The sequence below is a fragment of the Sardina pilchardus genome, chromosome 20, assembly GCF_963854185.1.
Source record: "Sardina pilchardus chromosome 20, fSarPil1.1, whole genome shotgun sequence".
Lineage (NCBI taxonomy): Eukaryota > Metazoa > Chordata > Actinopteri > Clupeiformes > Clupeidae > Sardina > Sardina pilchardus.
Window position 1 is genome coordinate 4,357,700 of NC_085013.1, and position 27,198 is coordinate 4,384,897.

The 27,198-nt window shown below is 42.7% G+C and overlaps 1 protein-coding gene across 3 annotated transcripts; it reads left to right on the top strand.

Moving 5' to 3' along the window:
• Positions 1-26,461, top strand: mgaa (MAX dimerization protein MGA a). 3 transcript variants are annotated; one of them, XM_062522797.1, is made up of 25 exons: positions 1-76; positions 6,516-7,678; positions 8,360-9,683; positions 9,848-9,926; positions 10,030-10,140; positions 10,346-10,471; positions 10,630-10,731; positions 10,984-11,672; positions 12,342-12,660; positions 12,755-12,915; positions 13,072-13,149; positions 13,408-13,438; positions 13,859-13,921; positions 14,988-15,553; positions 15,762-16,005; positions 16,356-16,700; positions 18,282-18,548; positions 18,853-20,264; positions 20,466-20,545; positions 21,207-21,366; positions 21,858-21,969; positions 22,256-22,579; positions 22,896-23,078; positions 23,341-23,448; positions 23,782-26,461. In XM_062522797.1, the coding sequence occupies exons 2-25, from the start codon at positions 6,588-6,590 to the stop codon at positions 24,666-24,668; spliced, it is 8,862 nt and encodes a 2,953-aa protein (XP_062378781.1). In that variant the 5' UTR covers positions 1-76; positions 6,516-6,587; the 3' UTR covers positions 24,669-26,461. The 3 variants fall into 3 exon arrangements, with proteins under 3 accessions (XP_062378781.1, XP_062378783.1, XP_062378782.1); XM_062522799.1 differs by lacking the exon at positions 16,356-16,700; XM_062522798.1 differs by lacking the exon at positions 13,859-13,921.
• Positions 26,462-27,198: the final 737 nt, after the last annotated feature.

Genomic DNA, 27,198 nt, shown 5'->3' on the forward strand with positions numbered 1-27,198 from the left:
AGAGAAAGAAACGACGACCAAGGAATTCAAGAAGAAACGAACGTTGTCCGCTTTGAAACATTTGATATTGCAAAAGGTAAACAGTTGATTTGAATCTAGGGATGGCGTAGAGAAGATATAGAGAAAATGGATTCACCACGTGTATTACGTGTTGTAGATTACCCCAAAGCTGTGCTGGTCTTCTATGGTCTTCCATCGTGTTGGCTCAGGGATTCACGCGCCATTCGGGTTGGTTGCAGAATGCACGCGCCAGTGTAGGATGTAGCGCTAGGCCTGTAGCCTCTGAAGGCTCTTTGTATGGGATGAATCAGGCCTCGTGTTGTTGTTTTGCTGCTGATTTGAGAATCGTGTTCAGTTTAAGTAGACACTCAAATCAAATATGTGCAAGTCATTGTGTAGTTATCCCCAAAATGTTAGAAATGCTATGGTAAACAAACAAGCCACGGCAACCAATCTCATGTCATGAGCTAGCCATTCCAGTTATTTTGATCATTGCATTGGTTCAATGTTCAATCGCAGTCTTCAATGCTTGTCTGTAAATTTAATGCACGAGTAAGGGCTTTGATGACAATAGCTGATATTTATATGATCAGTAATCTAATTAGAGTGATTGATTCACACCGATAGAAGATTTTGACGGCGGTTGTACGACCCTCGTGAAGAGGCTCTTTAGTAAAGTTAATGAAACAGTAGGCCTAATGGTAATGTTTGGCCTAATAATAGGCTACGTTGCTGTGGCGTTCTGCCCAAGAAGGCCTATGGCGTTATTGAAGATCAAAAATAGGTGTTGGCAATAGGCGTAGCAGTTTATAATGTTCGTATATAAAATATTTCCACTGGTCACGGCTTAGAACGCCTGCTTGTTTTTTCTCTTCATTTACAAGTTAGCAATAGCCTATTAGCGACAGAGGATCTATGTCAAAGTAAAATGTTCACGAATGGTAAGTATCATTTAAGTTCTTGCATTTAAAGGACAATTAATTGTCTCAGACCAAATCTTAGAGTATACTCTCATTTGTACTCATAACAGATGCAGATAAAACATAACCTTAACAAATGCCCGTATAGTGATGCCAGCGACTTATTTAGCTAATGTTAGGTTGAATGGACATATAGCTTTCCTCAATGAACAAACAAGATTTGTTTTTCTGACATTAGTGTAATTACAAAACTGTCAGTGCAGATCAGCTGATTGGAGTACATTAATGTTTCATGTTATTTTCATTTTGAAATGGACGCACATTGATTTAGACATAGGACAAACCTCAGAATGTTTGAGAAGATTTCAGACTGAAGTGTGGAACAAGAAATGGTGTATGAGTTGAATGTGTTTTGGCCAATTATTTCACATAACGTATGCCATTCACACATTATATTCTCATAAGCTCAGCCCCACCACTTGCCCTGACTCAAACCCACAAACAGCAGCACCTCGGGTTGGGAGTCAAGCGTGCTAGTATTGAGCCATTGAACAATTGAGCAATTAAGCTCTCTCACTAGCACAACTCTTAAGGCGTTGGGAAGGAGGTTTACACAACGTACATACTGCACAGCTATGTACCAGCTAGCTACTGTTACACTCACCTCTCTAAACCTCACTCCCAGTCCGAGTCACAGCCCCAGTGTAACCTGTGTTGTGTTGAATGTGCGATTCAGCCCTGCATTTGCACAGACTCGAACCAACAAACAGCAGCACCTCGGATTGGGAGGCAAGCGTGCTAGCAATTGAACCAAAAGCCTGCAGCCTGCTAGCTCTCTCTCTCTAGCACAACTCTTAAGGCATTAGGAGGGAGGTTTACACCCCGTACATACTGCACAGCTATATACCAGCTGGCTACCGTTAGCCCACAGTCACATTAGCTACGAGAGACGGCAACAAAGCGGCAGGCTGCCATTCATTTTCAATGGGAGTGGACGTTTGCCAGCGACAAGCGACGAGCTTGCCGCTGCCACGAGCATGGCGGGGCCAAAATAGACAAGAAGTCGATTTTATGCAAATGTTGAGTGACGCGGCAAATCGACTGCCAATCGGAGTGAAGGCAGCGTGACGTTCCTTGTTTGAAAGCGAAGTCGACCATTTTATCCAAGATGGCGGAGCTAACGTAGCCTGGAGACCAGACTCTCTTCTTCGCAGAGAGTCTGGCCTAGATCCATTGGCAAACGTTTATTTCCTGGTTTGTGGACGCTTGTCTGAAGTTTGAATTCATCGGAGTTCAATCACTAACGTTTGGTACTGATCACCACGGGGAACACAATGATAACGATAGGCTTGAAACTTAAATTTAATCTCTCTTGAGAGATGCACTTGCTGGAATAAAAGAAGCTGAATCAAGGCAAGCTATACCAGACGGAGTATGAAGAGAAATGAAATTGAGCGGAAGTACGTAGTCTGGCGGAGCCAGGCTAGAGTTAACTAATAGAAGACAGTATTTCTGTACTAACGTTCTAAAGTTCAGGGTTTGTTGCCTTATATTTTGCCACATCTAGTGAGAAATATGAACTTTTAAATCCAAAAAGCCAGGTTTTGTAACTAAAAATATATATCTGAAGTTATACGAGCTATCTATCAGCAACCTAACATGTAGAAATCGATAGCCATCAATCACCCGCGAAGCACCTCTCCACTCAACGGCAAGTTGGTGGAGTTGTCTCTTGTTGCTAATGTGACTGTGGGGTTACACTCACCTCTCTAAACCTCACTCCCAGTCCAAGTCACGGCCTCCGTGTAACCTGTGTTATGTTGAATCCTCAAACAGCAGTTTACACAGCGTGTACTGCACAGCTATGCACCAGCTAGCTACCATTACACCGTTTCTCCCTCAACCGTGTAGTTGGCTAATCACTCCCGAACCTTCCACCCTCATGCACATGTTGGCCTATACTGACAAACTTGCTCTGTCTTAATTTTTCAATGTGAAATTTTAAGGAAAAAAACCTCTGCAAACTTGCAGGTCACTATAGGCGTTTTTTCACCGAAAACGAACCTGGTGTTGAACTGGTGCCGTTCAGAATTCTTTGAACCGTGGTGCTATCTAGTGAACCAGCCCGCATTTACACCAGTTCTGAACAGAACCAAGGATGTGTCATCAACAATGGGTGGTGCATGCAAAATCAAAAGTTAATGAGATGCATAAACGGGAGAATGATATGACCAGTTGTCCCATAAAAACGGCAGAAACTAGCTGTTTAAAATGCTAGTCAACGTCTGCAGTGTAATGCTAGTTGAATCGTTTTGTTTACTCATGGCAACAGTTGATATGGACGGAAAACTCATGCTTTTAGCCTTCTTCCCTCTGAAAGACGCAATGACACGCCCACTCCTGTTCGCAGGAAAAACCAACTATTTTTTGGTTCAACTTCCGAACCAAGGTGCCACGTTCCGAACCGGCTTTTGTTTGGTGAAAACGCGACTAACGGTTCAAATGTTGGTTCGCGAACGGGAACGGAGCCGGTTCTCTGTCGGTGAAAAAAGGCCTTATGTGTGAATAGTTGGTTTTGGTCTGGAGACCTACCACATACAAAAAGTGTTCAATATTGCACAGAGTGAATCTCAACTGTTTTTACATTTGTTTCTGTCCAATTTTATCTGCTTTTATCAGCTCAGAATTTTCGGGTTTGGGCGAAATCGGTGTACTGTAAACATAAACATGTGATCTGGGCTTTCATTTCAATGGTGATCTGGGCCAAATCTGTAAACCACATAAAATACTGCACCGCTTACAAATAAAAGGTTGAAGCTGAAGCCTCTATTGGGAACAGCAGACCAAGCTGATGGTCAGATGTCTGGTAATGTCTGGCCAGTCAGTCTGTAGCCAATTGGTACGGTGTTCTCAGCTCAGTCCAAAACACTGATGTACCTCTGTCAACTAGTTCTTGTTGGAGCCATCAGGGAAAGGGTTGCTGTAATTGGCTGTTTGGCTTGCCTACTTGTTGCTAAGAAGCACAGTGTAATCATCAGATATTCCGGTGAGGAGATGCATAGCGCCGTCATTCCATATCAGATATTTGGACATTCTGACCTCCGATTGAGGAAAAATGACTTGAATGCAAAGTGCGGTCGGATTTTTTGCTCGGAGACTCGTGCAGAAGTCTGACATCACTATCTTATTCTCCAATAACGGCTGCCTCCCTTGCAGCAACACAAGGCGAATTTCACTCTTATTACAAATAGGCAAGATCATTTATCACTAAATGAACACAGATAGAAACCCTCACCGAGACATTGTCCTTCAAGCTAAACCATAGTTCTAATGCAGTTCTAATAACGTATTTATGCATTTCCTGTAGGCCAGGCCTATTTGTATTCCGAGCTGATATCATTAACAAACTTTTTTCTGAGGGAGGGATTTTTAAAGTACGATCCTTAGAGTTTTACGGTCTGCATGAAGGCAGTATCAATCCTGATAGTTATTAGCATTTAGTTTCTAGATGACTGGATCTAAGGAGATGACAGTTTTACATTTTTCCCCCTGAGCGTCTTTCTCTCTTCCTGACAAGAAGAAACTGACAATGGCTGTGTAATTTGCAAATTGTTATCAAACATATTATTCATTAGAAGTAGATATATTGCACTATTACACTTTGGCCCTCATTTATCAACCGAGTGTAGAAACCAACGTAGATCTGAGCACAAAAATCATCTTACGATGGAGATCACGTGTGATTCATGAAACTTTCTTATTACTCCAATTGCAGCGTCAGAATAAACATTCACATTCATTATATGACCAAAAGAGAACTTGACTTCGAGTCTGGCACTGCTTTGTTTACGTTTAAATCTGCACTCATATATCCGCAAGTAGCTAACATGTTAGTTGACTGGTTATTATGCATTAGTGCTAATTGAAGTAAGTCAATTTCGCCCCCAAACTCTATCTCTAATGCTATCAACCATGAATAGACCCTAGGTTGTATTTGCTATTACTTTAAGGGAGGAGTCCATTCCTTTGTTCAATGGACAAGCCTTTTTTATAAAAATCAAGTGTACCTGTAGATGAGTTTTTAGGGTTAATCAATGGCTGGAGTGTTTTTTAATCAGTTCACCCTCTAAGTACCAACGTTTTTGTGCAAATTGAAGCAGATATACACCAAATGGTGAATAACATGTGTCTCTGATCATTGGTCTTGGGCCTAGTCTGGTTCTGAAGGAGAATATTTGACTTTTGGAGATGTGATCGCTCATCTATTGACAGCAATGGTCATGGTGCATCTGTCAGTGGAGGTGCGTTTTTGCATTTTGCGTGACACGTTAGTTTCCACCAAGCATACAATATTTATTTAGACAACACAGACATTTAGACACTCCATCCAACATAGCTGGAGGAGGCAGTGATCATAGTGTCTAATGGACGTGGTGCAGACAGCTGGGGTTGTAAAAATAGGGCTCTGAAGAACTACAAAGTTACCCAAGATAGGAACAGAATTAATAGCCTACTTAATGGTAGGCTGTAGTGGGCTTGGTGGTTTTACAGTAGGTGCACATAGATCTACAATTGCCACGTTTGCGTGATGTTTTTTAATTCCTAACTAATTATTCGGAATAGGGCTCGGGCACACACGTTGCATTCTAGGAATATTGCCGCCATGTTGGTAGCACACCGAACGTAATAATCCATTCATTCAGATGCAGAAGACAAGAAGCAGAAAATGTATAGTATTAGCGATTCTTTTCCTCTTGCGATCGTGGGTTGCGCTGTTACACCCCACTACACAGCAACATACGACCAAGAAGGCAAAAACGTAAGAGGAACATTCTAACAGGCGGGAGTAAATCCTTACAAGGTGCATAGTAAACTAAGGAGTGAGGCTGCCAACATGGCTGCCCGCAAAGTTTTCACGTCACGATCCCGAGCCCTATTAAATAGTTCAGAATTAAAATATTCTCCTTCGAGTTTACATGGAAATTATAGAGTAATAATTCGGAATTGAAGTTTATAATGAAAATATATATTTTCCTTTATCTCATTCCACTCAACGCCTGGGGATTGGGAAGGGGTTCTGATTGGACAGGCGGCGCGCGAACGTAGCCTAATTAAGGTCTACCGGAAGAAAACAAACATTACGCCATGAACACAAACATAATAAGAACAGTTTTCGCAGTCATTATAATAATAGGCCTACTATTTAAACAGCAGCTCAAGAATAGTATCACGCTTCACGTATGCCAGCTGAAGAGAAGAGAAGAGTGTCGGAGAAGGGAGGAAGAAGACAAACGACGTGTAATGCGTCATTTGGGAATGAAACGAGCATGTGCTTACGAGCATGCGCTGAACAAAAGGAATAAACTTTAAGAAGAATAAAAGTTTACATGATCAAGGAATCAATTAATTACGCTTTAAAATCGGAATAAACCACCGTCTTACTTGGGAATTAAGTGTAATTCCGAATAATCATTTCCATGCGCTGCGAAGAACACTGATATATGTACTGATATATGTGTATCTTTTATTTGGACACAGTGCCAAAATCAACAGTGCTCTAACATATTTGTTATTTTATCTCTTTTTGTGTTAAAGGATGTTGATCGATCAAAGACGCAGTCAGAGGTAGAAGGGGCGTGAAGCCCTCCCGATGTCCCTCATAATCTCATGGCAGAGAAGAAGCAGACAGTAATGGTGCTTCGAGAGGACGGGGCTACTGCCCCGGGCGTGGCCCCAACCACTGCTGCTGCATCATCCTTTTTTGTAGACCTCAAGCCAGGGCAGACCATTGAAGGAGGCAAAGATAAGGAAGCTCTGGAGGCTAGTGGAGAACCTGATGGTGTTATGAAACCATCCCTAGGTTTGGTAGCAGGAAGTCCTTATGCAGTCACTTCCACATTATCCTCAGACTCAAACTCTAACCACCATCCTGAGAATTTGCCCCCAGAGGCTACAACCAAGGGCATCACAGTTACTCTGGATAACAATAACATGTGGAATGAGTTCTTTCGCTGCAAGACGGAGATGATTCTAACCAAGCAAGGTAGACGAATGTTTCCGTCTTGCCGGTATCGTATTTCTGGGATGGAGCCCTTCCAGAGCTACCTCCTGATCATGGATATTGCTCCAATGGACAACCATCGCTATAAATGGAGTGATCATCGCTGGGAGCCGAATGGAAAAAGTGATCCTCATGTGTCAGGAAGGGTCTTCATCCACCCAGAGTCCCCTGCTTCCGGTCACTACTGGATGCAGAGTCCCGTGTCATTTTATAAGCTCAAGCTTACGAATAATGTCATGGACCAAGATGGCCATGTCGTTTTGCACTCCATGCATCGATACTTGCCGCGGCTGCACATAGTTCCTGCTGACAAGCAAACCGATGCAATCGACGTGAATGGCCCAGATGTCATGACCTTCCTTTTTCCACAAACAGAATTTTTCGCTGTAACGGCTTACCAGAACCTGAGTATCACACAACTCAAAATCGACTATAACCCTTTTGCAAAGGGTTTTCGGGAAGATGCTTCCAACTTGCGCAGCTTAATGCCTAAGCTAGGATCCCCAAGTGCGTCAGCGGAAGGTGAAAGTAAGAATGAAAAGGAGCTTGGACCCATTAAAAACAGTCTCAAAGCGCTGTTTGCAAAAAGGGTCCCTGTTGAAAAAATCACTAAGGAACAAGAACCTCCAGCCGTGAAGGAGGGTGGGGTTGACTGCGCCAATAGTAATTTCCAGCCATCAGTCGTGATTGAGAAAAGGTAAGTGATGTAATGACATAAAAATGTGGGCTCTTTGTCTGAAAACGGAATGAATCTGTTAACTGAATAAATGTCAGCATAAACAATACTGGTGATGAATGTTGTCCCCTTTTGTGGAATAACACTATTCTTTTTTTTTTGTGATCAAATGTTTTGGTATTGCATTATTCTTAAGGTGGAAATACAGTGATAACACACAAAACATTGTCACTCCTGACATAATCAGACAACTCCTGGCATAATCAGACAATTCTCTGAGCAGCTGTATTTCTGTAGAATTGTAGAAAAACATTATAATAAGGAAAGAAAGAACTTTTTTAGACCAATACATATTCAATTATTGAAGAATTTCCCACAAGTTATTGATTTGTGGTCTTAATAACTTGTTTTGAAATGTACTTTCTTGAACTTTGATATATTATGTATACTATTATGTAGTCATGTGACTAGAGATGTGATCAATGCAGTGAAAACATATCATACACGTTTTACCCTTGATTACCTATGATTTATATTAAAAAAAATAGAAAAAATTGAAGCATTATTGAAATGTGAAGGCCAACAGCCCTTTATTTACTTCGGGGAAATGAATAGCTTTTAATCCTGGTGTCAGATATTACCAAAACCCCTTTTACCGCATGAGGTGATCAGTATTGTCAAGTTGTTTTTGTCTGCTTTCAGTATTGTGAAAAGACGTCCAAGTACCTTGTCTGAGCTGTTTCAAGGGACCCCACTTAAACTGAGAAGGACAGCCCCTGAGAGCAGTGGTCCCAGTAGCACCTTGAAGAAAAAAAACAATGGCTGTGTTAACACTCGGGCCAGCCTTGATCCTGAGAAGGCACCGCAAAAGGATGTACAGTCAAAATCTGTTGTGAAGGAGGAGTTACCCACAGATTTGAAATCAAAGGAGGATTCTGAACAGGCTCCTGATGTATCCAATTCTGTTCATGAGCCCACAACTGATCATTCATTTGTTACACAGGAAAAAGGACAGAAGGTTCCCAGCATTTCATTAATGGAGACTGGTTCTGGTATAAAGGTCGACAACTCCGAAGAAGACAGCCAGAATAAATCTGTTCCACAAAAACGAGCAGGTGCTGCGGCTTTACCCCTTCTTGCATTGTTTTTTCAGCAACTCAAATCAAAGCCAAAATCAGGTAAACTCACTCCAAAACCTGATGATCCTTTACTCTCTGAAAAGCTCAAATCACAACCCAAACCTGTCGATCTTGTCCAGAAACCTGATACTGCTGGGTCAGCTTGTTCGTCACCCTCAACGAGTATTGTTTTAAAATCTAATTCCACACACCCTTCGGAATCATGTACTCAACTGGTTGACACCCATACCTCACCAACACTGACTCCTGTCTCATCCAATAAAACTGTGGAAAGCATTGCTGTCGATGCCCCGTCAGAATGTTTGACATCTATAAAAACTGATAACAAAGCGTTTGTCAAAACATTCCCTGAAATCCAGACTTCACTGTTCACTGAGACACATACATCACAGTCCACTACAGAGCCCTCTGACACTGACACAGCTCCCACTACAAAATCTGATGAACCTAAATCACAGTCCTCGATTACAAGTGCCTCTGAAGTCCCTGTGAACCATTCTACTACCTTTGCCACACCATCACCATTGTCATGTGAAGCTGATGGCCCTGCCTCAGCACCTGATTCACCATCATCCCCAGTCTTTTCATATGGTAGCCCTGCACCTTCATCTGACCAAGAATCGGTAGATCGTCTTCCTGATGAACTGCTGGAAGTCAGTAAGCAAGACAATGGCAATGAAGCGAGTGGTGGAACTGGTGTGGCTTCCCTTGTGGTCAACACTAGCAACCAGGTATCTGTGGGGAAAAAGCCCAAGGGGAGACCCAGGAAAGGCAGAAAACGCAAACAGCCTGAGGAGCCGCTGGTGGTTAGTGGTCCTACCGACGTCCGCATGCAACCCAGTCTTGAAGATGTGGAAGGCCAATTATTTGTCTCCTTTACCTCAAAGGTAACTACGTATACTACATATTTAAGTCCAAAAGCAATATAAGGCTGTAATTGGTTGTTTTAGTCGTCTTTGAGGCTTATTGAATTTTTCTCTGAAGTCATGGTACAGTATTCATCGTTAATGATGGCAATGAGTAACAGGTGAAATTTCATTGTACTTAACAGGAGGCTCTTGCAGTTCATCTGGATGACGATGATGACGAATCTCCACCGCCACAATTGCCTGAGGTTATGGAAAAGCCAGGTACAGTACATCTCAACAACAGCAAATATTCCACTGTAAGTAGTAGAATACAGTCATTTTGGTCATTCAAAGCGATTAACATTCTGATGTCTTTTTGCAACAGTTGAATCCCCTGAGGCCATGGCTGAACGAATCGCCTCATTAGAGAAGGCCCTCGTTCAAGATTTAAAGGTCATGAAACACAAACAGGTCATCCACCCAGTTCTACAGGAAGGTAAGACCTATTAGCCTGTGGTCGTACGGCTCTTGATTACACTCTGAATACTGTAGGAGCACAGTTTGTAAAAAAAAAAAGAAGAGAGAAAGTTGCATATTGAATCAAATTAAGTGTTATGTAGAAATAAATCACACACAAATCACACTTGATCACCATGAATGAAGCAGGTAATTTGCAATCCGTTTTTGTCTTCTTTTTAAAGTTGGTCTGAAGTTGAATATACTTGATCAGATCTTAGCCATTGATCTGGTGTATTTGGGTGTGGAATTACCGATTCCCCCTGCTTCTCCGTGTCCTAGTACAAGCTCAGGGAGTGTGTCATCACAACGTAAGTATAACATGGAAAATCCCATAATTCATAAGCCATAATCCATCTGTTCATTAAATTGATATATCCCTCATAGGTTTTTCCGTTGTTTCTTGTATGACCTTGTATGACCTCCCTGACTTCACTCACATTATAACTTAATGTGTCTGTGGACATAGTCCCTTTTGTTTCTAGGACTGGAAAAACAACAGATATCACCAAAATCAAAGGCTGGAGGGATAAATTTGCCACACCAGACCCTAAAGAGTCACCTCCTGAAGGTAGAACAACACTTCATAAACATTCAACCTCCAGCTAATCTGCCATCAGGCCATATTCAAACAGTACCTGCCACCATAGTGCCATCAAAACGGCATAAATTGCCATTCTGGTTAGACGCTAGCTGCATTTCGTTGTCTGTGTACTTGTACTCGGTACAATGACAATAAAGTTGACTCTAATCTATTCTAATCTAAAAAAAAAGTTATAGCACTTGTAGGTGAATTATAAAGTTTTTTTTTTCCTGTTTGAAGGTGGTAACAGCTCAGATGCAACACTGAAGAATCGGTCTGCCTTCTGCAGTGACATGCTAGATGAGTATCTGGCCAGTGAAGGAAAGCTCATAGACGAGCGTGTGGCCAGTTTCTCCACGGGCATCGTCACCCCTGTTTCTTACCAGATGCCCACCAAAAGCAGTAGTTACGTGCGGACACTGGACAGTGTGCTGAAGAAGAGGGCACCCGCATCAGTCACTCCCACCCCCAAATCTGTTCCACCTGTTACCCCAGCTGCCTCCCAAACCAAAAAGGCCAAGGTAACTCCGAAGACGCAGAAGTCAGGAGCAAGCACGGCTCGCAGGTCATCCAGGACAACCACTCCCAAGGCAAACCCCCCAACAGCTCACCCATCTTCGTCCACAACTGATACTCAAGACGCCCTTGTCAGCAAAAAGTCATCATCCAAGGTCAAAAACACCCTAAAGCCACCAAGATCAGAGACGCTGTCAATCAAGGCTGCAGTGAAGAGTAACACTGGAGTCACCAAGGCTGGTCAGTCAGACACCAAGGCAGGTAGCTCTGTCTGGGGGCGTGATGTGACCCTGCCTCGCACTGTGTTGAAGCTGCTGGAGGTGGAAGATGGATCGGTGTGGGAAGGGAAAGAGCGCACATTTGTTACAGAGGAGCGGGCCTCCATTGCACTAGCAGCCCTAGCGTCTGCCATGGTACTGATGTGTACTTTTAATTTCACTTTAATGATGAGATTGTTGGTGTCTGTTTCTGTGCAAATATCTCAGATAGATATGTTTAATATGTTTGCAATTTGTTTTGAATGTTAAATTATGGTACACTTTTATGAAGTTGGAAGACAATAACCCAGAACATTGTAGAAGATTTCAGTGCTGATTTAGATGTTGAAAACATGTAATGAGGATATGCAAAAGATTAAAGCAGGGGGTCAGGAACCCTTGGCTCACTAATTTGGGCTAAGGTTTTTGTCACGGCAAATAAGTGGCTAAATTATTACACTTAGTGAGTCAATCCAACATGAAACACCAAAGACTGTAATTGTTTTTCTAAACGATAGCACCTTTTCTAAATTAGTTTGAGCTCCGTCTGTACCAAAGCGAAATATAAATGGGATAATGTGGCGCGACACTGAATGATGTGGACAATCGGCAAGGCATACTAAGAAAAACGCATACAAAGATCTGTAGTGGAATGTTTGCTTCCTAGTGTAGTATTTGCCTAAAAATGAGTATCTTGTTATGAGCCTTCAGTACTTTCCAGTGGATGAGTAATTTCATCTGCCTCTTGGTAAGATTAGATGTAGTATAACTGTGGTATATATTATAATTAATACTCTTTTCACCTGCTGTCTCCTCACCTCCCAGGGAGTTGTAGGGGAAAACAAGTCGGCCATGCCAATCATCAAACGTCGAGCACCACCCTGCCTCCGTGCCCACTGCCGTCTGGGCTGTGTGTGTGCCAGCCTGGTCCAGGAGCGGCGCCACAACCACTGTGGAAAACCAGAGTGCATGCTGGGATGCAACTGCCTTCGGCATAAAGTTGTTTTGCTCAAGAGCTCCAAGCATGAGGAGACGACTGAGGGCTCTAGAGAGTCTCCAGTGTCTCAAACCTTGACGGAGGACGAGGAGGGCTCCATCAAAATGAAGAGGAAGAAGAAGAAAAAGAACAAATCTCTGGCTTATGGTAAGGCCTGTGTTTCCCAAATTAGGATAACGTTAAGTGATATTGCTCCTGTTCTGACTGTTTATTTATTTAATTCTCTCTCTGTGATGTATAGTGCTCACAGACCCCCCAGTAACCTCAGAGCCAGCCACTCGTGTGAGAACAATCTGGAAGGCTGAAGAGGCCGACGCTGATCAAGATGAGCTGCACATCCCCACTCCAGTCTACCTCCCCTGCCCTCTACGTTATGATATTAAATCAGACTCTGAGGACGTGGTAAGAGCTCTTGTCTAAACAATTACATGTCTTCACACATACAAAGATAAAAATACAAAGCCCAGTATTTTACCCGTCACTTCTGTCGTATACATTCTGAAGTGCTAAATGCTTTGGATTTGACTTGCTTGTAATGCAGTTGACATTTTTCCGTAGGACAACGATGAGGGCATGATGACTTGTGCACGTATCCGGCCCTATGAAGGCAAGACCTCAAAGGAGTCTAACAGAAAGGTGAAGTTATGGGCTCTTGTATGAAACTGTAGCATACAGTAACTGATTCAGCTTGTTATGGCTTTATTTGCATGTATGGTTTTGAAGAAAGAGGTTGCTATCTGAATATAAATGCTTGCTATATGCCATAGATTGCCTGTCATTGTGAATGACATTTTTTACTTTCTTGTTGCAGTTTAATTTTCTTTTGATTTTGACTTTTAGAGGAAACAATACCTTTGGGCCCTCTTAACGTTTTTCTTTTAAATTGCATTTCAGGAAGAGAACATGTCCGTAGACTCAGCAGATGGTATGTATTGTATACACTAATACATTCCATATCTATTTCCTTACAAGCATGTCATAGTGCTGACATGTACTGACAAGTGTCACATTGTGACACAAAATGTCTACCCATTTTAAAATCCCTAAAAATGTTTGGCATCACATAAAGTAGGACACAATTAATTCAATATGGCATAATGTTGTGCACCAAGACAGAATGGCATTATGCAACACAAAACCATATGTGTGCATGGAATCACAACAACAACATATCATACAATATAATAGACTCACATGACTTCGGAGAATGGGAATGTTGACGAGAGGAATAATTGGGAAAGTTGGAGGGGTATTATGATGCTAGAGGTACAGGCCTACAATCAATGTTGGTGGAGCATGTTGTAGTGTTCAGAACCTACTACTCTAAAAGTCCTGTCACCCATAGACTGGACACCAGAGGCAGGTACAGAAAGCAGGCTGGAGTCAGAAGAGAATAGTGAACAAGAGGGTGAGTATGAATGAAAGAGGGAAGAGGTTTCCATGCTACAATGGAATATTCAAAATAGTCATGCTTGAGGGAATCCCTGTTTGTTATCTTGAACCCTGACAGGGTTCTGGAAAAGGATCCATGCACTCCTCTGGTACAAAATAAAAAAAGCTATATTTTAATGGCTTTTTTACAATCATATTCTTGAAAACATGTACTATACATGTTGAAAGTGAGCCAATTAGTATGCCCTGAAGAGCTGTCCATACTACAGTGGAATATTCAAAGTAGTCATGCTTATGGGAATCCCTGCTGTTATCTTGAACTCTCCCATTTTTCTGGAAAGGATCTGTGCACTCGTCTGGCACAAAAATAGAAAAGCCCATATTTTGCTGGCTATTTCATGATGAAATTATTAAAAAAAAACAAGCACCATACCGAAAGTGACCTGAGTAATATATACTCTGAAGACGTGTCCATACCACAACGGAATATTCAAAGTAGCTGTGCTTGTGGGCAGTCACTGTTGTTATCTTGAACCCTCCCCCAAGTTTCTGAAAAATGATCAATGCACTCTGGTACAAAATATAAAAAAGCCTTTATTTTACCAACTGTTTCATGATGAAATTCTTACAAACATTTACCATACATGAGCTGAGTAGTATACTCTGAAGAAACCTGTTTGTGCAGCTAGGTGTGGGTGAACTTGCTTCAGAGACTAGGTCAAGTACAAAGCACCAAGTACTCAATAATGGATAAGGTACCAGATTAGTGGCAACACTATCAATTGTAGTTGACTGGAACAGGCAGGTGATGATCAGGTCATGCTGGTCCTTACAAATTATTATGGGAACATAAATCGCCTACCCTCTTTATACAGACCAAAACACAATGAGTTATGTGCTGTTTTAGAAAGTCACGGTGATTGAAAGCCAAGAGGAGTTGGACAGTAGATGCCTTTAGTGAGACAATGAACAGAATTAAGACCGTTTCAAGTGGTGGCAGAAGCCATAAAATGGTAACCAGTAGAAATGGTAATACAGTAACCTGTAGAAATTGACAGTCTGTATTTTTTCTTCCCCATCAGAGAGTGGTCATGGTGATGAGCCAGAGCCTGGTGAGTACACACATGGCCCCTCCAAGCGTCTGGAAGTCGTGTCCGAATGCAACTGGGACCGACGGACAGACCGCACGTACATCATGCGGGTTCTGTGCGAGCACATGGACAAGGACCGCCTGAAGACGCCCTTCTGGATCGGCAAATACCGCATCCAGCCCATCTCGCAGACTGTGGTGGATGAGGGCCAGGGTCCCTGCGTCAACTACAAGGTCCTCATCTCACAGCCGCAGCTTGGCTTACTGAAGGATAAGATCCAGACTCGTATAGAGACCAACACACCGGCTGCACCTGTGGAGAAAGCTGCTCCTGCTCAACAGAAGCCCGCGGAACAGCAGAAACCAGCAGAACAGCAGAAGCCAGATCCAAGGCCAAAACCCACACCTGAGCCGAAGATTGAGCCAAGACCAAAGCCCAGAGTGATGGAGCCCTTGCCCAAACTAAAACCAGATCAAGGCCTCCCTTTCCTGGCTGGTGTCCCTACAGCGGGTCTGCTTATTGCCCAACAAAAAAGTGGAGAAGGCTGTCCTGTCACGGTATGTTCCTACATAATATTGCACTTATATGCGGCATATGCTATGCTACAATTCGCTATCACTGCAGTACAGATTTTAAGTGTTTGTCAGCAACTCTTCTGTTTTGGTCTTCGATATTTCATACACTATATTTTCAGAACAAAACTGAAACTGCTGCATATTAGTGTAAAATATTTCACATGCTCATACCATTCTTATCTGTCTCCAGGTGAATGGAAAACCGTACCCTAAAGCCAGACTACAGCTTGGTCACATGGGAGCACTTCACCCAGCCAACAGGCTTGCTGCATACATCACAGGCCGTCTGGACCCTGTGAATCTACCAGGGTATCCAAAATCTCAAGCCCAAGCTACAAGCACGGGCAATGGCACAGTTGCAACTACTGCTAGTGATGCAGTGGTTACCTCTGTCACTACAACAACAGCAACTTCTCTGCTTCAAAAATCCACAGGTGAGCCATCCCTTGGTTTTTTTTATATGTGTATATATAGTTGGGGACAGTGGAAGCATGGATTTGGATGGATTGAATGGATTTGGATTGAATCAGATACAGGACGTACCAACAATCTTGATTCCAAAAAGTTGCCTCTAAATGGATATATAAAATGTAACACATCCTTTGTACTGTACAGTGCACCAACTTATTGTTAAGTACTCACTATAGGCAAGACATACTGGTAAAAAAAAACATATTCCAAGGGGACAATGGCTCTTCCCAATCTTCTGCATGTAATGAAACTGATTACTATCTTGATTGTATGGGGAGTGTCAACCAACTCCTGAATGTGTTCCTCTATACAGTGACCAAGCCCTCTGTGGGAAAGGTCTACACCCAGTTTGTGGTCAACCAGCTCTGCTCCCAGCAGCAGAAGCTGCCGTGCACTGGGGGTGCTCAGCTGTTGGGCAGTGTTCAGAAAGTAGTCTTATCTTCCAACCCCGTGGTTGTGGTGGGCCACCATGTTGCCGCCCAGAGTACCCAAAAAGAACAAGGGTCTGGGGGCAACAAAGGACCTATCGTCGTCACTCTGTCTCCAAGCAAACAGGCCCCACAGAAGGGCTCTGTTGGCACCTTGGCGTCCTCGGTATCCTCGGTCACAACAGCTGTTACTACCACTACTACTACTACAACCTCTGGAGGCACCTCAGGTACTGGTCCGGTCATCCGCGTCCATGCCTTGTAGTCCTGGCGACAAAAGTCACTTGACAAAAGCTGGGGTTAGGCAGTGTGTTTGATTTCTATGGCCACTTTTGTACTACTTTGTACTTTGATAGATTGCTGAGCCCCGCCCCACCCTTAGTTACTGTTGCTAACTCGGACAAACGTTACCAAAGCTGACTAGAACTGCAATGAGAGCTGTTAGCACGTCTGTAGAAACAAACACTAAAGAAGTGTTGTTTGAGACTTAAGGATCTGATTTCTCTAAACATCCGTCAACCGTCTCCAGTATCTCATGGAGGGATATGTAAAAGATTCAAATCTAGCTTTTTGGTGGATGACGGACATGGACGGGAGATGTTATTCACTGTTTGCTAAGTTAACGTTAACAAAGTTAACAAACCCCATAACATCTGCAGCTAGCTTGTCTATTGTTCAGTGAACTCTCTGCACCTCCAATTTAAGCTTATCATTACCATCCACCGCATGTTGGAGTTAATTCTGTCCTATTGGCTCCCAGTATTTGGCTAACAATTGCTATGTGATGTCATTGGGACATTAGCAATGATTAGCTGACTGTGCTACTGTACTAACCCGGTCAACAAAAGCATGTCTTCACTCTCTGATTGGTTGACCAGAATTATGACGCATCAACTCCAATTCAAAAGTTTAGCTGTACATGCCGTCCTGGAGGACAAATATTATTTTGTTTTTAAACCCCAATTTGTTGAGTGATGCTTGTCGCCAGGATTGTAAAGGGGCCTTCAAAATGCTCCTGCCCTTGCTAAGCTTGTCTACTTGCAGAGAACAAACTCTGCCAGTTATGCGCCACTGCCACTGCTGTCATGCTCTGGTGTGTTTGTCCTGACCCTTCATACACATTTCAATCTCATTCATCAGCCCATATCAGGGTAGCCCTGCCCCCCTCTTGGAGTGTCCAGATTCACCTTGAATTCTTGAACCATCTGACACAGCTTAACAAAACACATACACGCACTAGTGAATTGCGCTGTGTTGGTTATTACTAGAGTAAATGGCAGAAAAGAGGGCAGCAGTTCTCCCTGATGACTGGGTTTCTTTACAGCACACAATGCTCTTACCCGTGCTCCTGCTGCTTAAGTGTGACTTTCCTGCAAGTAAGACCATATTGTGCTCCGTGCCCACAAAGGTGATTATGTGATTTCGGGTGATGCTTCCTTTCTTTGTGTGTCTGTTTTTTTGTGTGTGATTGTTGTGATTGCTTTTTATTATCTTGGATGTGGTGAATTGGTGTGCTTTTTTTTCTTTGGTGCGCATGATTGACCTGGTTTGCTTTTTTGTGATTTATTATTGTGCTTGATGATTCTTCTTATTTTGCTGTATAAACATGTTGAATATACCTATGATCCATCTAGATAATCTGAAGCCAAGATAACATAAAGCTACATTATTCTATGGCATTGCACTCACCAATAAAAAAACAAAACAAATCTAATCCCCCCTCTCTCCAAAGGATATAACATGAGTCACTGTTGCTATTACTGTATGAAGAAGGCTCATGAACTCATTCTTGTCTGACTCCATGATTTTAGATGGGGCATCTCAACTCCAGGCGGTACTGAAAATCGTTCCTCGCCAGCAGCCAGGAGGGGTGTCCACTCCAGCTGTTAAGGCCGTCACCCCAGCAACAATTGGAGCCCGAAATATTGTGACCCAGAACACCAATCGAGTCTTGCTTCAGCCAGTTCGAACCAGCTCTGGGGCAACCCTCTACCGTAACCCCAACGGCCAGCTTGTTCAGCTCGTGCCCCTTAGCCAGCTGCGGAACCTTAAACCCAATTTTGTGCTGAAAGACCAGAGTGAGTACAGAGTACAAATAATAATCATACTCATGTAATAATAATAATTTATGCTTGACTCATTGTGGACCAGAATATACAGTGTATGAAATAACAAGACCTCAGAATCTTGATGGAAAAGATTTTGGTTAAAATAAACATCAAAGAAACAGATATTGATATTAGTCCTTAATGTATTGAAAGGGCAATTAAAGGTTTTATTTTTCTTTGGGTCTGCATTGTTGGTAACATTTTTGTATTGTGATGACTATGTGAAGGATTCTGATGTATTTCAACCAAATCTTTTATCTTTATGTTTTTCCAGAAGCTTTTGTGCGGTTACCCTCTCCAGTTGGCCTTGGAACCAAACCCAGAGGACAAACCCAGAGCGCTGTTTCTACACCTGTAACAAACACCTCAGGTGTACCACCGGCCATTGCCACCCCGACCAGCTCCTCCTCAGTCGCATCAGTCTCAAGCCAGAAGCCAATCACAACCAGTGCTCTGAGCGCTTCAGGTTCAACTACTAGCACTTCCCCACCAAAAGCAGCTAAGGTCCTCTCCCTGTCTGGCTCCTCTGCTTTCGCCATCAAAAAAACAGTCTCATCTGCGCTCAAAGGAGCTCCAGAGTTCTTAGGGGACACTGGAACCCACACTGTGAGGATTTTGCCAACCAGTCCTGGAACTCAAGGCTCTCTGGCTCGGGGGGCAGCTAAAATTGGAAGTGGAAGTTTTACCTTGCTTCAACCACCAACCAAGACCAGTATAGCTCTTGATAAAGTTAAAGTCTCAGTTGCCCCCGTATCAAGCAAACCTCCACTGGTGTTGGTTGTGGACAAACCCACAGCAGTTCCTGTGGTAGAAAAACCTGCCACAGATCCTTCACTGAGTAAACCCTCACCAGTTCCTGTTTTGGACAAACCTCCAGCAGTATTGCTGGTACATAAATTTGCAGAATCCAAACCAACAACAGCGTCGGGACCTTCAGCCTCTACAGTCCTTACATCGGTGAAAACTCCAGAAAACCAGAAGCTGTCAGACAAATCTCCAGAGGTTTTGGCAGTCCCAGATCAGGACAAACCTCCAACATCTGTAGTTCCAGAGAAACCTTTAGCGACAGACAAGTTGACAACAGTCCTTTCATCTAACAATGCTGATAAACTACCTGAAGGCCCTGTGTTGGACAAACCCGATGTGGTACCTGCATCAGGCAGTTCTGCATCTGTGAAAAACGGACAGGAAAGCATTGTCGCAGATACCACAGCAGAGGGTTCTCTTGGATCCCCAATAGATCTCTCTGCAGACCATAGCTATTCCAGTGATTCGGGTCTGACCAGCCCAGTTAAAGCTGATCAGCCGAAGCCGACTGGTCCTACCAACAACACTCTACCTGAAGATGGGAATACCCCCTCTGTCGAAACCTCAAAGGGAAACCCCTCTGTCTCTTTCCGGAGCAACCATATGCAGACTGAAAAGACTCTCCCCGATGGTGAGCCCATGCTATTTAAGGAGATGCTGGATCTAGCACTACTAAGCCCCTCGGTGGATAAAGTAGACACTATACACATTGACAGCGACGACCATGAAGATGAGGATTGTGTTGTTGTGTCAGAAAAGAAGCCAGCAATGGAGGAAGGAGAGATTGGCTCAGATGTTGAGATTGTGGGAGACACTTTCATCCTGACTGATGACTCTGATATGGACTCGGAGACGGATGAGTCTGTTTGCGTGATCAGTGTAAGATTCTGTACTGATTCTGATTCTGTTGTAGACTAATATAACTATACCAGAGCTGGTATTCTGTTGGTTCATTACATGTTTTTTTCTTAACCTTGTTCAGAATGCACTGTTCTTGGCATTTGTATACAATAGGTATTGAATGTTTGAGTGTATTTAGTGTTTTGATGTTTTGTTTTTTTCTTTTTTAACCCATTGTAGGATTATAGTGATGAGGACAACACTGTTGATGTTGAGACTGTGGATGTGTCAACTATGTCACATAACTCTGTTACATTACGGTAAGTAAAGCAGATCAGATTAAAATGTTAAGGTTATGCAACATTATATGGATGAATGTAAGGAGATGCATATACACACAGATCATATATTTTTTAAAATAATGTACAGAACTTAATCTATGTTAATGTCAATGTTAAAGTGAATGATTAACATTGACATTGGAGAGTACATTTATCCATATGGTCCATCTTATCCATCTCCAAAACTCTTCTAATGTCACAGCAATGCGTTTAGGTAGGTCAGAGAAGAGGGAATCCAATTACCAATGTTCTCAGGCCTGTATAGGAATCTAATGCTCTCAAATTACCTATTACATTTGCAGCAGTACTCTTCCATTGATTTGCATTATATGTAACACAGTGGTACAACTTGGTACAAAATGATATGACAAGATAACTGGCCTTGCACTAGCTGGTTTGCATGGTAACTGTAGTGGACATCTGGGCAACAGTAACAACATTTTCGACATTGCATTCACGACATTACGGCAGTTTTTCATTTGTCATTTTGTAACTTAAAAACGACTTAAAGCATCCTAAAAGGGCCTAAAATGAACACCAGGATGCTCAAATTCTCGATTCTGTTATGTAACTCTGTTAGCTTTTAACTGAACATGATGAATCAAACTGAAAATAAGCCCTCTTTGTTGTCTCATTGTAGTCAGAAGAGGGCGCCCATTTTGGAAAGGGCTCGAAGGCTTGAAGGCCACAAACACAATGAGAGGCTGCGCCGGAACTTCATGAGGCAGTCTTTCAGTAAGCTGCACCTGTCGCTGAGTATCTCTGACCCCAAGCCATCCAAAATATGCATCATCCAAGAGGTGAGAAGTTATTACCTCCGCCAAGGAGGTTATGTTTTCATCGGGGACCGTATGTTTGTTTGTCTGTCTGTCTGTTTGTTTGTCTTTCTGTTAGCAAGATAACTCAAAAAGTAATGGATGAATTCCGCTGAAATTATCAGGGAAAGTCAGACATGACCCAAGGAAAAAATAATTAAATTTTGGGAGTGATCCGTAACACTGTCAGGTTTCCGGAGCCCTTTATGTGTTTCGCTTAGTGGTGTAATGGCATGGTATGGCCACGTGGTGGCGATCGGAATAGTTTAGGTTCAAATGTATGACAACCTAGGAAGAATGATACAGGCGGAGGTCTGCGCTCTCTGAGTGCTTTTCTAGTTATTTATTTATTTTCAGTCTCTGTCATGTTGTGTGACTTGGTAAAATGATAATGACCCAATTTATTCTAAAAATTGCTGTATTTGTACAGCCAAAACTATTAGCTTTCTGATCATTTCTACGTGTTTTCTTTCAAGGCCACAAAACAAATTCGTGAACTTGAAACCCAGGAATTTTACTTGAGAACTGAAAAACATGTGCAGATTAAAAAGCAGAGGTTATACCTCAAGAAGATCTCAGAGTCCTCAGGTAAGCTAAACGTCACAAGTAATGCTCAGTAGTGGAATTATACCAGATACCAAAGTAATAATGAATATGATTGTAGGTTATTATGGTTGATTTATTCTTGCTCAATTCTTCATCTTTTTGTGATTTTCATAATGTGTTTGTACAGACATAGTGGCAAGTTTGAAGAAAAGTAGTTTAGCTATCCCTTGGTACCTACAGTACCTACCTGGCAACATGATGTGGTGATTTAAGGGCAAACAGAGCCACATCCAGTGTTAAAGTATTGTTCGGTTCTTATTGTCTACAGGGAAGTCTGAGGAGATGATTCTAAAAAAGCTACAGGAGATCAGCAGCAGGCAGAAGGTCATCGAGGAACAGAGAAAGCGGAAACAACAATTCCCTGAGTCAACACTACCGAAAGAACTAATGGTCTGCCCACCAGTCCCCAGCTCTGAAAAATCCACTTCCTTCACTCCTTCAGCCACGGTAGGCTCCGAACAAGGCCCTCATGCCAAGCGTCGGCCTGCCCAGCGGCCTACCCCTCCCCCAACCTACCAGGCTCCTTTGATACCTCCGGGTCCAGAGAAGCGGACTAAAATACTGCCCAACATCCTCAGTAAGAAGTCCAGAGGTCAGTATTCAATTGAACACCATTTCATTATTTGTTTATTCAGAGACGCCATTTGGTTGGCGCTCATTTTCATTTTATCTCGTGACCAAGTTTGAACCTTTTTTTCCCCCGCAATACTTCCATTAGCCATCAGTAGGTCATATCAGTATGGACTGAAATGTATTGAATCAATACCAGCACTTAAATTTTCATAGTTTTATACATGACTAGTAAAAGATTGTTAACCTCTCAAGTTTGCGGAGCCCTTTTGTACTTAAGTATTGTAACTAGATTTGTAACTGGATGTTGACCATTAACTCATTTTTCTTGTTTCTAGTCCCTCCAATAGAACCCCCAGCAGTTCCGCCAGCAGTTCCGCCACCAGTGCCCACTTCAGCGTTCGCGGTCATTAACCCAATGTTGCCTGGCCAGCAGATCATCACGCTGTCCAACCCCCTGCACTCTCTCCTGCCCCTGGCATCCCTTTCCAGCCTCCCGGGTCACAAGTCATCTACGCCAGGTATACCTTTACGTCTTTCATTTGTTTTATCTGTGAGTGTGTTGATGACCTGACTTCTTATTTGGATTAAGTGGCTGTTGTATTAGCTGCGTTAGGTTGTAGATTTTGGGCATTTGTTATAGTTTTGAACATAGCGTGGTTAGTATTTTACTGTTTGTCACGGCTAACTGTTTAATTGCGCTAAGACTGGCCTTGTTGTAGTGATTTCCGAGTGGTTGGTTCTCAGTGCTGATCAATTAGGCGTGTGCTGTTTTTCTCTAAGGTGTCGCTGCGGTGAGCATCAGAGTCCCAGCTGTGCCAAAGGCCATTCAGCTAGAGGGAACTCATTCCCTTGCGTCCGACCAAACTCCAAACGTGGACAAACCAGCAGGTATTTCGTAGTCAGAATGAAATTTAAATCCTTTTTTTTTTTTAAAGATATTTTTCTTTGTCATGGTTATCTCTGTTCCATAGTTCTCACACTCATTAAAACTGTTGAGAATGTTTGAGTTCTGAGACAAAGGCTTGAAATTAATTTTAGATCGATTTGTTTAGCATTATAATGAATGCTTTTGACCTGTGTACAGCCTAATATGATTGTCAAAATGGCAAATGTGTTTGAAATGGTGATGTGAGTCTTTATAACAATTCTACTGTCTGTTACAGTCTGTCAGCCTCCAGTGCTTTTCAGCATTTGTGATCAATGTTTTTAATAAACTTTCAGCGAATGCCGTCTGTCTACCCAAGATATTGACGGTCATGTCCCTGGTACCTGCCGTTGAAAACTCGGTCACTGGTAGTAATATCACAGTCCAGGAGAAGACTGATCCTGCTGTCTGCCTACCCCTGGCCCCAGTCAACACACCAGCCCCTCCGAGTACAGATGACCTGGAAGAGGGAGAGGTCCCGGATGGGCCGCTGACCACGGTCAGAGAGCTCACCGCTCATCTGAAGGCCTCAGCTGACCTAGAAGGTGACGAAGAAGAGGACGAAGGAGACGAGGAGGAAACCAATGAAGCGTTGAGGAAAGAGGGGAATGTCGACCCCACGCTGATGTCGCTGCTCAATGAGATTGTGTTCCTCAACCAGCAGTTGGGCAGCGATGGGTCCAAGCCGTCCACTCCGGGTGACGTCCCGCCAGCAGAGCCTGGTGAGGTCCTGGTGGACCGGCCGGCGGGTGTGGCACTGGACGATGAACGTTCCCTCAGCCCTTTGTTCCTCCGCCTGGACGATGATTCCGCGACCTCCACCCCAACGAAATCTAGTGACAAACCCCATAGGGCAGTGGATGATCCTGTCAAAGCAGCAGTCGGATCAGAACCAGTCGTGAAGGTCGCGCCCGCTTCCGGGCCCACTCCGCTGCTCACCCCTGCGCCGGTCCTTTCCACAACCACAAACGAACAGAATCCACCAACAACGCCTGGCGCTGTCAAAGGTGATTCATTGGCCCCGCCACCTCTCCTGCAGATGAAGGCAGGAAGTGTAGCGCCACCTGTGGCCCCGTCACTCAAAGACAACTTGTCATGGCGACCTATGCCCAAACTTGTTCCTTTGGGCTTGAAGGCCGCACCACAGGCATCTCTAAGTCGGGGAACTGGCTCAACCCAGTAGACGTTGACCTTGTTTAGTTTTGTTTTGGTTTGGTTTTGGGGTTTTTTGGTAGCGAAGCAATCAGGGATTTGTTCTTAATCTGATGTATATTTAAATTGACGGAAGAGAGACACTCATGTTTGTGTGTATTTTTGTTTCTGTTTGGCTTGTTTTTTAAAACAAGTACTACCTGATGTGCCTACCTGCTTATCCCAAAGACGTGTTTGTCCTAATTTCAGTAATATATCATAAAACAGGGAAAACATACGCATCTTAAGATGAGGAAGATACAGAAAATTCAGAAAGTATAGGAAATACTTGAACCTGCTGCTTTTCTTTTGGTTTGTGTTGAATCTTTTTTTTTTTTTTTTTTTTTAAAAAAAGCTTATATATTGTTTAGTTTTTTTGGTGTTTCAGTTACAGTTGTTTTTCCTCTTGTCAGAAAGAGGACATGCAATACATAACAACCTACTTGAAACATGAGATGTAAATGGCTTGTACGAAGTAGTTATGCCTCTGAGATGGAGTTGTGTTCATATGGCACTTTTTCTTCTAAACATTGTTTGCATTTTTATGTAGGTGTGGTGGGGTCTCTCCATATTGGAGCAGAGACCACCTTTAAAACATAGGTGATAACTAATAGGAGATAACTAAGCTAGTTCAAAGATGAATGTAAGTTTGACGGGATAGGTTTAGCCTTTGGGTGTGAGTCACTGCTCCCTTTGTTACACTTGAAACTGTACAGCAATTATTCACATCACAACAGTGTAAGAAAGGCCGTGCCCCTTGTGACTTTGTACAAACATCTGTAGGGAGATGCAGGGGCAGTTGACCTTTTGTGTGGACATTTGTTTGTCCAATGAAATGTGAAGCGTTAAGAGCTTGCCTATCTTAACACTTCACATCATCTTTTATCATGATTTTGAGAAACATACACTATGAAGCCCTTGAGGATGGCAATGTTTTAACACTAATAATGCAATAATACTTCAGTATAGTTCTCAGTATGGCGTCATGCCTTTTGTGCTTGTTCATCTTTTTACCCTTTGCTTGCTGGCTCAGAGAAGTGTAGGTTGTTATCACTGCAGTTATCAGTGGTCCACCATAGTTTGTGTGTAAGATTTCAAAGGGACTCGGACAAGTTTGTGAATCACCACCTATCAAAAGATTTTAGTCAAGCAATCCATCTCTATAATTGGTTGGTTAATGGTGAATTATGCCCTACAACTTTCTTTGCAGTCTACTAGGGTATTGAATTATTGTACAAAATAATGCACAGTTAAAACGCATAGGAACCCCATCACCAGTGTTCTCTACGTATCCATACAGTTTACTTTCAGTCATTCCTAAAAGCAACCTGAGCATACCGACACCGTGTGGGTTATTGTCGTTTCACTATAGGATAAATTCCTTATGCAAGTCTCGTGTTCAGTTTTTGCAATCTTTGGTTGCAGAAGTACAAAGTGCATATCTGTGTGTAAATATCTTGAGAGGGTCATTGCCTATAGTTCATTACTGTGAATACTGCAAGATTTAGCATGTACATTTTGTCAGTTTTTGTATGTTTATCGGTCACAATAAGAATTGTTTGGGGTTTCCTCAATGAATAAGCCTGATATGTCCAGTATGTGATGTTTGTTTATACTCTAAAAGAAAACGATCTGTAAATAAAGAGGGTTGTGTGCTGATTTTTGTACTAAGCTTGAAAATATTTTTGTAAGATGTCCATATGTAGACAGTGTTACACTGACTGACAGACCAGAACAAGAACTGAAGTGTCCTTGATGAGTAAATAAAGGTGTATGTTAAACTTGGATGGTACCCAGAGTGTGTTAATGCTTCCATGTCTGTGTCTGATTCTTGTGAACTTGATTTCTTAAGAACACCTCAGGAATCTCTTAAAATGTTGTACAAATGCATTTGGACTCAAAGATGGAACTGATCCGATTTTTGGTCAAAGTTCAAGGTCACCGTAATATCGTGTACATCCATTGTCTTTATCCTGACGTCTCAAGAACACTTTGATGGAATTTCATACAAAAGTCAACGTGAACTGAAACTTGAAAAGATGAACTGATCGGATTTTGATGGTCAAAGGTCAAGGCCTCTATGACCTCACATTCAACAAGATGTCAGAAACGCCTCAAGGGACATTCTTCAAATTTAGCAAAAACATTTACATGAGGTGCCTCTCATTTAGAGTTCATACGTCCTCCCTCGCTCCTCGGGCCTCGATCCTCACTGATGTACATAAAGAATGATGGGGCAGCAACAATGGTAGTCTATCCCTTCGTCTATCTTTCTTTATGTAGATCAGTGAGGATCGAGGCCCGAGGAGCGAGGGAGGACGTATAAACTCTAAATGAGAGGCACCCACCGACTTGACTTGAGGATAAACTGAGAAGATACCGGTGGACAAAAGGTCAGGATCACTGTGACCTCACAAAACTGACTGAGGCATGCAACCAAGCGTCGGTACATTTACCTAGATATTTGTAAGTGTGTATGTCTATTAAACCATGATAAGTACAATTGATTTAGCCTGGTCGCT

Excerpts from the sequence above, each read along its gene's own strand:
- mgaa (XM_062522797.1), top strand. The coding sequence starts at position 6,588 with ATGGCAGAGAAGAAGCAGACAGTAATGGTGCTTCGAGAGGACGGGGCT. Across the intron at positions 7,679-8,359 it reads TCAGTCGTGATTGAGAAAAG|TATTGTGAAAAGACGTCCAA; the intron begins GTAAGTGATGTA and ends GTCTGCTTTCAG. Across the intron at positions 15,554-15,761 it reads GAGAAGGCTGTCCTGTCACG|GTGAATGGAAAACCGTACCC; the intron begins GTATGTTCCTAC and ends ATCTGTCTCCAG.